Below are 12,767 nucleotides of genomic sequence, written 5' to 3'. Positions count from 1 at the left end.
ATGGAAGGAAATAACCTAGATGGAAAAGTCAAAACAATGTATTCAAACCCAAACTGGGTTTCAGTGTGTGTGTGTGTGTGTGTGTCATCTTCAAGAAATCTTTCATATTATAGAGTGTTGATTATTTAGCCAAATAAATAGATCATCAAAATTTTCATTTGTAGATCACCTTATCTTTAGTCACTCTTCCATAAACCATAATTGACATAGAAGGCAAGTAGGAACAGGGTGACCGGATCATTTCTCGCAATACAAATTCCACTGAATTAAACACTGTTTCTTTGTCCTTGCTAGTACCTCGAGAGCTCAGATGTCCAAAATGTGTTTCCAAAGCCTCTACATTTCTCTGGGGAGGGAAATGTTTTATAGTATTCTTAAGCAATAAAGAGGCCTCTCTTTAGAGTTGAGGCTCCCCAAAGTACTTGTGAAATGGACTAATCCCCATAGTTTACATGTTGAAGTGGTGGTGAAATTAACAAAGCTGTGGTCAGAAAATAAGAACATTCTGTGAATCTCTCACTGCTGTAATAAGAGTCAACTTTTGGAGGTCACCATTCTTCTAGCTCAATTAAACACTAAAAAACATTTTCCGTTTTGTGTAAATTATTTTGGCAGGGTAATTAGTTCAAATTTTTTCTTTGTGATATTTGGGTGGAAAAAATAACACTCAATCTCAAAGCAAGTATTTTCCTATTACAGAAAATCATTAAGCTATTGGATTTGTTAAGCACGTCTCCTCATTCAGTCAAAACATGAGATAGGGAAACTGGTCTCATGGTTTGGATGCCATCAGTTTAAAAGCTGAACTATGGTTTTTCCTTAACTAGGCATTCTTTGTAATCACTGCTTACTGCAACAACTGGTCACGATAAAATTGTGCCCTTAGAAGGATCACTTACTTGCTGTCTTTTTTTCCACATTTAAGTTCTATGAGTTAAAAAAAGATTTTAAAAAGCTATAAGCACATGTTCCAAAGGGACCGTTCTGTTGCTGTCTGCATAAGCTAGGAGCTAACCTATCTTTCTAGGCTTCTGAATTTGCACCTTTCATCACACAGTCTGTAAATGGAAAACAATACTTTTTAACTTAGTCTAGGTAGATACTGTTTTTGCATAGACAGAAGTTTTTAAATAGAGCATGAAGAAGTGGCTGTGGGGAAGGCATTTCTTTAGGCTACATTTCTTTCTTGCAGTGTAAAGGAAAGTAGGTAGGAGAAGAAAAGAGTAAAAATTACTTATCTCAAAAAATAGCCTGGACTGTTAACTCAAGAAAATTAAACCCCCAATTATGGGTTTTCATCATTACTTATTTTCAAGCTAAAGCTTGTCGTTCAATTTAAAAAAGTAGAGTCAGAAAATGATGTGCTTATTCTGAGTGTGATTTTTGACCTATGGAAGGGGAATAGTTCTATATGCTTTGTTTTGATGGATATTGTTTTATAATGAACAATTAAGAAGGCAATAAAAATATCCATAAGCCATAGACTTTAAGTCTTGGTAACTCCTAAAAACTTCTGCCAGTTGACCCATGAACATAGCACCCTCAGATTCAGTAACTAGACAGATGATGAAATTAAATGAAAACTATTAGACTCCTCATCCTTCCCTTTACCAGTCCTTGCTTTTGATTATTCTCTGAGTCATTTGAAACAATCATATATCATATGGACATAAGTAGAAATAAATTTTCTATGATTAAATTTTATGTATTCCATTCAGTTCCTAAAATATTTTTAAGCATAAGACATATGCAAAAGCACTATGATAGACACCAAGGCAAATAAAGAAGATGTCATTGTTATTAAGTATACTAGTGTTTTTAGTCCAAAATCGTCTCTATGCTGCTGCTGTCCATTCCTTCCCAATTCTTCCTTGCCCTGCTTTGTTAAGTGCTTACCCTCCATGCAGTCATGCATCCTAGGATAAACCTTCATCTCAGCTTTGGGAAAGAACTCTTAGTTCAAGCCAATTCCCATGATTTATTTCTGATTACCACTATTGATTTGGGTAACACCAGCAGGTTTTACCCAAAATGGAATTGCAATTCCAGGAAGTAGAAGGAAGGGAAGTCTACTGGGAAGCAACATGGGCATTTTTTCTCTACTCTTAGAATGATGCTTTGCTAGCCAGGTTTAGTGGTACATGTCTGTAATCCTACAAAATTTGGAGGTTAGTGAGACCGTGTGTCCAAAACAAATTCTTTTTTTTAAAAAAGGGGCTGGGAGTATAGGGCAAGTGGTAGAGCATTGAGACTTTGGATTCAATCCCTAGTCCTGCAAAAGAAAGAAAAAATATGCTTACAGAAGAGTTATTGCTTTTCTCTGCCTTTTGATGATGCTATAGGAGCAACAATGCCAGGGGCTGCTGTAGCAGTTCTGTGACCAGGAGGGAAGCCAGGAAAAAAACAAGATGACCCATTCATGAGAGCAAAAAGAAAAGGTGGAAAGCCAGAATTAATGAACAATTGAGCTAGCCTACCTCAGCTCCTTATAAAATAAAATGTTAAGTTGCTATTTAAGCCATTTTTGGTTGAGCATCCATAATTTGCAGCCAATGTATTATAATAGTTAATGGCCCAAAACTCTGCTGTAGAGTGTATTTTTCTAGTTTTGGTTCACCAGACATGTCATGTAATGCTAGGTATCCTTAAAAAAAGATATCCATAGAAGTTTTGAATCTGTTTATGTTGGGTGGGATCTAAGATGGGTAAGAGAAAGCGAAAGGTCAGATTGCAAAGTACTGTAAATCTGCAGATAAGTCTTTTACAGATAAATACTGCTAACTTCTAAGTCATCAATCCAGTAGCAGTAAAAACTATAATCAACCCCCACTGGAGATTGCTTATTGCTAAAATCAATATTTAATGCATTGCTTATGTACCTACAGACTGCATTGTGACATCAAGTGTTTAAACAACTTGTAAAAAGATTTTTCTTTCTGGTTTAGTGCCAGCAAAAAACTCACTATCCCACTTTGGAAAAATATTTGGTCATGTATTATATAAGCACTAGAACATCTGAGAGTCACAAAGTTCTGATCATTAAAAAGTATCCAATTACTATAAAATACAATTAAGATAATGAAGACGTTGAAATGAATAAGATAGTACAGTTGATCAACTGCATGGATAAGAGCTATGAATTACTATATAAATTAATATTAATCTTTTAAATCAGGGGTTGGCAAGCTTTTTCTGTGAAGGTCCCAATAGTACATGTTTTCAACTTTGTGAGCCATATAGTTTCAGCTGAAACTACTTAACTTTGCCATAAAGCAGCCACAGACAATAGAATGGACATGGCTGGAATTTAACTATAAAATTTTATTTATAAAAATAGATAGTGGGATGGATTAGGCCCCATAAGTTGTAGTTTGCTACTTCTATCCTAAGTGTTGAGTCTTTAAACTATTCTTCTAAGTATTCTTCTAGAACTTTCCATTTGTAAGCATTTTGTATCAATCACTAACCAAATTTTAAGTAATCTTGAAGGAGGCTTGATTCAAACAATGTAGAAAGCCTGATTGGTTAAAAAAAAGTACTCAGCATTTAATTCCAATTAATACTTACTTACTTTTATTTTACTCATGAGAAAACCAAGAAAAAAATTAGAAGCTCCCATTCATATTTCAAAGATGGACTTTCTTCATAATTATCAAATTTACTTTGGGCTCTATATCACAACAGAGAGAACAAGGCAGTCTTGACATCTTTAAAAGGTGCCAAAATATTTCAGAAACTTCAGTGACAAAAATTTTGTTCAAGAAGCCAAGGCCTTGTACAATAGTTGTTGTTGCTCCAACAAACATATGCATATCTGTGTAAGTGTGACCAGTAGAGACAAGACCCTGGATAGAAAACTATATTGTCTGAGAACATAAAGAAAAGTATTTGTGAATACCAAGGCACAAAATACATGGCTTTAAAGAATCACACACCTGCTTGGCAACAGTACTGAGTCATACAGCAGCACAGAGTTAAGAACTATACATAGGAAAAGTGTAGAGCTGTTAAAGAAAGCATCCAAGAAGAAAATTACAAAAGCACCTGCAGGAAAATCTCTCTGTCATTCTTGGCCTTTGCTGGAATAGGTGGATCAGGCAGCTTCTGTCTAAAAAGATCAGATCATGTCCACTGCACTAGCTTTTAATATAATTGATGTATTTGCATTTTCTCTAGTGACTCAGAACTCCTTGAAGACATGGACTACTTTTGACATAGTGTTGTATCCTTCATTTCAGCTAGAACTTAAAGCCCCACGTATCTACCACTTCCGAGCTGTATACCAAGCTTGGTGTTACTAAAGAAAGCAGTGAAGCAGTACAAAAAGCCCTATAGAGATTGGCCACTACCACAGTTTGGCTCTAGACAGACAGGCACTAGATGCTTAGGGTATGGTTCTAGCCTTAGGTTCACTTTCATAGCCCTAGAGAAACAGAATGTCTCTTCTCTCTTACCAAGGCCCTCAGAGCCATAGCAAAGAATAACTAAGAGTTTTCCATACTGATTTTTTTGTTGCTTTCTTCTCAACTGCCAGTTTTCCATTCATCTTCTTTCCAACATTGTTTTATCAAATTGTGGGTTATAACCTATTAATCAATCAGGAAAATTTTATGACACACTTATTTTAGAAATGAAGTAGAATCAAACAGAAAGAAATATGAGATGATATTATAGAGAATATTAAAGCATATCACTGACAAAGACAAGCAGTGTTTGGTTAATTTGTTTCTCAGGCTGAGATATAAAATGTATTTCTCACTGTTGATTATGGACAAACTTTTGTTTGAAACCTGCTGTCCTAAGACACACCAACTTAAGTCGAGGAAGCATCCTTGAACAGGCTGTGAACAAATTAGATTTCTTATTTTATATGAAATAGAGTATGGCGAATAACTTTAATAGTAAGACCAGTAGACAGCAGGGAGCCTTGGGAATTTTTTTCCATAAAAGAAATAAACTTTGTGGGTAAAGATTACTCTGGTGGTTTTGGGTGTGATAGACAGAATAGAGGATATGCCCTGAGTTAAGGAAAGCAAATAGAGGTTTATGGATATAATTAAGGTAAAGTATAATGATGAAATGATCAAGGGTTGAGGGAAGATACATAGCAAGGTAAAATGGTGATGATGGCAATGATAATAATCATGATGATGGTGACGGAAAGTTTTTATGGCGAGTGTATAAAATGTCAGTAGATATTTTAAACTTATTATGGTAATTATTTTTTAAAACCTCATATTAACCCATGAGACTATCAATCAAAGTTGGAAAATGAGCAGAGGGTGAAGCAATAGGAAACTGTTGGGTACTTAAAAATCATTATTGAAGATACTGGGAAAATGAGAAAGGTGATTCATACTCTTTGCAGAGATAGGGAAAAGTGAAAGAAGGAGCTTAACTTTAAAGAAGCATATACATGCATCCATTCACTTCTTGAAGATTTGCTGAGAGCCTGTGTTGTACTGAGCAGTTTACCTGGTATTCCAGATTGAAAGACAAACAAGACATAACCTTCCCTGGGGGAAATCACAGAAAGGGTGATTGTGGATACATAGAAGGTACCATTAGTTCCCTAGCTTCCACAGCAGAGACGTTTATTGAGAGCTTGTGAGCCTAATGGTCAACCATATCTGGTAGGATTTGCTTCTGATTGGCATTTCTACCTACAGTGGTTTGTGGATTCTACCCCAGGTTTCAACTTAATTTTTTTTTGTGGTACTGGTGTTTGAACTCAGGGCCTCATGCTTGCTAAGCAGGTGCTCTACCACTTGAGTCACTCTGCCAGCTCAATTTAATGCTTATGCACACAAAAATCTTCCACAAATAGATCTATCACATTACATTTTCAGGTGGGCATATTTCAGCAAGGATATCATAAAATAAAACAGTTACCTTTGTCTGAGGCAATCACCTAAACAACTAATTTCAATTCCCTTGCCTACCAGGTCACTTTTATTTTCTAAATCAACCTTTAAATCATAAACTAAAGGCAGCTGCAGTGTTGGCCTCCCAAGAACATAATTTTCTTTATTATATTGGGTTGTTTACTTGGGTTTTATATTGCCTATGTGGGATAATGATGAAGATCACTTTATAAGGAAGCCATATAATTGAGCAAATTTGAGGCATCAGGGCATCTCATATTAAACTTTTGTCTATTTTCTTAAACCATTAGCTATTCTTCATTCCATGATACTATTTTCAAAATATATAAATGAAACCTTTCTCAATTGTGATGTCAGAAATTAACTGAAGCACTAGGGGAAAGAAACAGCTCTAAAGAAAGTGATATGCATCTCTCTATTAGGTACCATTTGGCTTTAAACACTTGTTTACAATATAATGAAGTTAAACCATATAATATTGTGGGAGAAATCAGTTACTTCCTTTCATTTTACCTTAGATAAGGCATCTGAAAATTTTCATTTAATGGACCAAAGAGTAAACATTTCCCCCATTTAAGACATGGTTTTATTTTTGTTCATGTATGTTTTTATTAGTGTATATAATGTAATGAGTTTCATTGTGACATTTCCATGCATGCATATGATGTAGTTTGATCATTTTCAGTCACTCTATTACTCTTTCTTATCCCCTTTCCCTCTCCAGATCCCTAACAGTCTTCCTTTTCACATAGTAAACATTTGAGATGTTGTCACAACTACTCAACTTGAAATGAAAGCAGCCATAGATGATATATATGTAAATTAATGAGAACAGTTATGTTCCAATAAGATTTTATTTACCAGACTAGGTGGTTAGGTTGGGTTTTGCAGTTCAATAGCACCTGTCTTTGACCATTTGCATTAAAATGTTATCAAAATAATATTCGGTGAGCGCAACACATCAGCTGATATATAAAATGCTTTCCGCATTTCTTTTATTGTTCTGTCACTAAGAATTGGAAAGTTTACAGACTAGACAGTTTAATCTAAGAATCTCTCTGTGAGAAATGCTCTTAGAAGAAATGTAGGGCTATTTGGACAGATTTGCCAAATTGCCTTGTAAGTCGTTGCAACAATTTATACTCCTATTAACAGTGTATTAGAACATCTGTTTCTGGATGAGACTTTTAAGATCTATGACAATCTGAGAGAATAAAACTTGGTGTTTAGCTTGTATTTCTTCAGTGAATTTGAGGGTGAGCATCTTTTTAAGTATTTTTACATTTGCATTTTTTTCCTGTGAGCTGCCTGTAATTTGTCTATATTTTAGTTAGACACTTTCTCATTTATATTTGTAATAGAGCTTATATAGTAAAGAAGTTAGCATCTAGCTTGTCAATTCTGTAATAAAATTTTATTTATCTGGCACACAGACGATTGTATTTTTTTATGTGGTGAAAATTGTCCTCTCTTTCTTTTTGTGTTCTAGTGCCTTCCTAATATATAAATATCAGTTATATTTTCTTCTGATTAATACTTTCATTTTTTATCTTCAAATCTTTCTTCCACATTAATTTACTTCAATGTAAGGAGAAAGGTTAGAACTCAGCTTTTCATCCCCAATGGTTGTCACATTGCCTCAAATAAAATAATAATCCAGATTTTCCCCTGACAAGAAAAGTAATACATATTTATCCTGTAACAAATTCTCATGTATATCTTCACTCGTTTTGGAACTCTATTGTCTCCTGCTGATTTTGTCTACCTATTGTGCATCAGTACAATATTCTTTTACTTGCTTGAGTTTTATGACATAGTTGAAGAAATAAACAGAGATAATCTATATTAGACTTCATCAGATTTCTCCTGTCTTCATATAATTATTTGCTCAGATGATGTTCAGATCAAAATAGTGAAATTACAAAATGTTCTGTTGGTACTTCTTGGAAGCACACTCAATTTGTAGATAATAGATAGCATAATTTTTCTGTGTTATTGATTCTTATTCAAGGGAAATACATGTTTTATATTTATTCCTTCTAACTTTGCCCATTTTTTGAGAGAGGGTCTCACTATATAGCCCTGGTTAGCCTTGAGCTCACAATCCTTCTGCTTTAGCCTCCTCACTGATGGGATTGCAGGTATGAACTCTTATGCTCAGCCCCTTAACTTCTTATCCAGTTTAGACTCCATTGTCTAGGATTATAATCATTCCCTTGAACATTGTAGTAGTTTCTTAATACTGCTATTATAAATGACATGAACTTAGTGAATTTATTATCTTACAATTTTGGAGATAAAAGTCTGTGATAGGTCTCAATGAGTTAAAATTAAGGGTCAGCAAAACCGTGTTCCTTTTTGGAGACTCCAGGAGAGAATCTGTTCTTTTGACCTTTGCAGTTTCTAAAGGTCACTACATTCCTTGGATTGTGGCCCCTTTCCTACATCATCAAAGCCAACAACACTGCATTTCTCTGGGCATACTTCCCTGATCACATTTTTCTCTGACCACCCACATAATTAGCTTAAGCTTTCTCAGGCAATCTAGGTTATTCTCCCTATCTCAAGGACCTTAACTCATCAAATTCACAAAGTTCCTTTTAATGCTCAAGGTAACATTCACACATTCCAGCGATTTGGCTATGGCCATCTTGGCAGGGGTCATTTTTCTGCCAACCACGGACATACTCTTAACTATCATGTTTTCTCTCCCTTCACTAAAGTCAACTAGAAAATCCTAACCCTGATTAGGGAAAATCTGAATTAACTAGGGCTAAGGAATTTAATCTAAAACAAAAAGTGTTTTGTTTTGACAGTTCTGAACTGCCAGAATGTACCTTTTTGTACTTTACATTCCCAGTTAATAACCCTAGAAGGTCTTTTGGGTGCCTGAAAATCCTGCGACATTGCTGGTCCATTAGATTCTCTCTCTTCCATTCCTCTTCTCTTTTCTCAAACCTCTAGGACTTCTTTCCCATCTTCACTCATAACTGATGAAATTGCTTCCTGTTTCACTGGAGGTTGAGTGAAATTCACTATACTGAAATTCCACATGATCCCTCACTGTCTTCTAACTCACCTGCCTCTATGCCCATATAATTGATGTCTACCTAGCACTATAGCTCCACGAAAGGTCAAACCCTGTCTGTATTCTGGATCCCCTGCTGAAATCCACTCTTGGAAATCATGCCAGTAACTTCCCAATCACCCAATCTTCAATGTCCCCCTCTCTCTGCTGAATCCTGGCAGCTAATGATTATAATCAAATATCAAATATCATTTGTCTGATCCCGAGAAGCACCAGTTCACCAGTCCTACAGAAAGAGAAGGGTCTTCAGGGAGAGCTCCATAAATAAGACTACACAATCATCTTAAGGTGACAATGGATAAACAGATGAGCTTAAGTATGTTTCCATGTTCATTTTATGTACTGTCTAATCAGGTATGGTATCATTTCTTTAGGTTCTAGGCCCTGGCCACTGTATTTATTTTCCTGGTAAAATTATTTACATAGTGAATCTGACACTGTTTAGAACCTCTACTTGGGAGTTTGCATGAGGACTAAGTGCCCATATTTAGCTGTCATAGCACTTAGCATAGGCCACACATTCAAAAGACCTCAGTAAGTACTCCATGACTATAATCGTCTGCCCAAAACAATAACTTCAGAAACCCTTGGGTGAGGTCTGATTTTTTCCTCCCCATCCACACAGTTCTCCATAAGTGAGAAATTTTATTTCTAAGTTGCTAATTCCAGTTTTGGTAAAAATACCAACATATCCCTCATGGCATGGAAATGTCTTCTAATCTGTTAAAAGTATGAATCTTTCCTTGAAGGTGCTTGGAACCACACCATAGCAGAAATAAGCAATGGAAACAGAGCCTCTAGCAGACAAGTTTTATAACATTATTTGTTTGGTAAATGTTATTTAGTTAATAGGATCTTTAAAAAACAGGAACAAAGAGAAGCATCAGATTAAATGGGTTTAAAAACAAGGCTATGAAGAATATCTGTTCCCTAATAATTTATTTAATCTGTATTTAGTCTAGCTTTCAAAAACTTTCAAAGTCACCAGGCCATTCACTATAAATTGGGTTTGTCAACAATGCTTGCATTTTTTTAGGAATGAAAAGAATGTCTGTGCTCAAGGAAGGATAAAGTATAGGGTGGAACCAGGTGCATGGACCACCATGTGAGCTAAGTGGGAGAGAAGGGCAGAATTCAACTTTACCCTACAAGCAAACCAAGACCAGGTAAAGGAAGCGGGCCTGTCCTTGGGAGAAACAGTGACACAACCTGACAGTCGCTGGCACAGTTTTCACAACTGCCAAAGTTACTTTTTTTCTGGCCTGAACTGAGGGCCTCTATGTGTGAAATTAATGAAAAAATATCTGACAAGGGAACTGGGGTGGGGATTCCCTCTGTGGAGATGCTGGCTGTGCTTGTTGTGGTGGCAAGAAACCCAAAGGAGCAAGACATCTGTAGTGACATGCATGTTTTGCTAGCCCCTAAACCTTCCCTATCCCTGTCTTCTGAAGATCATCACAACCCCAACAGAGTCTCAGATTCCAACCTAAAGAACAAAACATGGCCCTAAGACTTCCCACCCAATGACAAACTCTGCTCTCAGTGTTTTTGTGCTACTCCTTCTAGAAGGAAAAACTGCCCCTCCTATTGCAGAGACAAACTACATGTGTGGGGGAGTGATGTACTGAGTTCTCAAATCCTAATCTTTAAGATTCCCAAGCCAGCACTCTTTCCCATATGCATAGCTGAGCCAAGAAAACAGCATCTTCAGCACTGCAAGTAACAGAATGTGAACATAAGTTCGTGTGTAAGGTTAGGTAGCTCAACCCTGGCACTTGAATACTTGAGGCCTGATAATTATTGTTAGGGAGACTGTCCTGTATATTGTACAGTATTTGGCAGCATCCCTGGCCTCTACCCTCTAGACACCAGTAGTATCCTTTCACCAAGCTGTGCCAACCAAATGTGTGGCCAGACATTGGCAGATGTCTCTGGAGGGTGGGAGGCAAATCTTCCCTGACTGAGAACCACATATCTATGTAAGTATGTATATGCATATGTACATATATGCACACCTATGTGCATTTGTGTGTGTTTACGTGTGTGGATCTATATGTGTGTGTGTATATATATATATATATATATATATATATATGTATAGTTAGATTTCTGTCACTATGACTAAATACCTCAGAGAAGCAATTTAAAAGAAGGAAAGATTTATTTTGGCTCACAGTTTCAGAGATTTAAGTCGAAATGACCATGCCACTTGTCTCCATTGTTTCTGGGCCTGTGGTGAGGCAGAGCATCATGGCAGAAAAGGCAACATATAGCAAAGCTGCTCCCCTCATGGCAGACAGGAAGCAGAGAGAGAGCCAGTGGTGAAGGGGACTGGCAAGATATAGTCCTCAAGGACATGACTACAAGGGCCTACTCCCTTCTACTAGGTTTCACCTCCTATAGTTTCCACCGCCTCTCAGTAGTCCATTCAGTTATGAACACATCATTAACCTATTGATGAGGTTAGAGCTCTCATGATCCAGTTATCTCCCAAAAGTCCCATCTCTGAATCTGTTGCAGTGGGGATCAAGCCTTCAACACATGAGCCTCTGGGGGACATTCCAGATCCAAACTCTCTCTCTCTTTCTATGGATTATTTGATGAATAAATTTATGAAGCATCTAGCTTTTAAAACTCTCTGTCCTTCTTCTGCTTTCCTTTACTTTTCACACTGGCCAATGGTACTTTGTATGGGCAGATTTACTCTATATAACATATAGTTTTTCATACTGCCTCAAATTAGTTTTCTGCTATACCCTGATACAAATTATGAAGTGTCTTTATAGATGGTAGTAAACATTCAGAGACAGACTTCTAAGGATTAAAAGAATTCCAGTGCGTGTTTCTCCTCTTTTTGGGAGTTAGAAGCAGGTGTGCCTGGGCTCCATTGTCATAGTGGTGAAGCCTAACCAAGGCACACCAGGTGAAAGAAAGGCCACAAAGGAGTTAACTGCCATAAAATCCCCCATTCTGAGTTTGCAGGAGGTCAAATGACAAGTTTAACAGGGTGCTAAGGTATTCTTTTCAAATGTATATTTTGAAATCGAGTTGAGAGGAACACAGCTTTTCTTCCAACCCTTTAAGTTGACCTCTCTGAAAGTTCTTTCCAATTGGTTGTTGTGAAGCCATTGAGGTATATGGCTTTTCTTTTAATGCCCCAAGTTGACCTTCCCTTTCAGCAAATGTGTGAGCTAACACAAGTTACCCTGCCTGGACATATCTTTCCAAATGGACATGAGTGTCAGTCAATGGCCAAGAAGCTGGAGTCTCCTTCCTGTGTTAATGCAGTTTTGGCACATCAGCTATTCCACTTGCAGGGCCCCCGGCAGGCAGACAGGCACACAAAGCAGATGGGGCCTTACCTTTGGGAATGGTGATCTGACAGCTCAGGTCACAATCCTGCTGCAGCTGATAAAAAGCCACTTCCTGTAGCCTAGCGCGCTCCAGCTCTGAGAGACTCTGGATGGGGACTGACCTCAGCCGCACGCTGCGGCCCGACATACTGTTCCAGGTGAAGTCACCCTGTAGACCAAGGGAAAAACATCAAGAGTTACACAGTTCATCTTCCGTTCACAAACCTCATCCTCTCTCTTACTCAGTAATAAAAGCAAGCAAACTTCACCTTTGTGTTCTACAACCGGTTCTCAATTCTCAAATCCAAGTTCTCCCTTATTTTACTGTGGATTTTCTCAGGCAATTGCAAAAATCAAAATCTAAAGTAGTTTCAGGGTCACATGATCTCATCTGATGATGCATACATAGGACAAAGAAACCTATGTTCCAAGAAGAGGCAA

General features: G+C 37.1%; 1 protein-coding gene across 3 annotated transcripts in view; it reads right to left on the bottom strand.

Annotated features, from left to right (window-relative positions):
- Arhgap6 (Rho GTPase activating protein 6) overlaps nucleotides 1-12,767 on the bottom strand; it is a 468,763-nt gene that overhangs the window by 67,121 nt on the left and 388,875 nt on the right. For all 3 annotated transcript variants that reach the window (XM_074063388.1, XM_074063389.1, XM_074063390.1), the window contains exon 2: nucleotides 12,336-12,495. In XM_074063388.1, the coding sequence (XP_073919489.1) occupies nucleotides 12,336-12,495 (160 nt within the window). The remainder of the gene's footprint in view (nucleotides 1-12,335; nucleotides 12,496-12,767) is intronic.

This window comes from Castor canadensis, chromosome X, assembly GCF_047511655.1.
Source record: "Castor canadensis chromosome X, mCasCan1.hap1v2, whole genome shotgun sequence".
Taxonomy (NCBI): domain Eukaryota; kingdom Metazoa; phylum Chordata; class Mammalia; order Rodentia; family Castoridae; genus Castor; species Castor canadensis.
The sequence above is the reverse complement of the archived record's forward strand: the minus strand, read 5'-3'. Positions and strand labels throughout refer to the sequence as shown.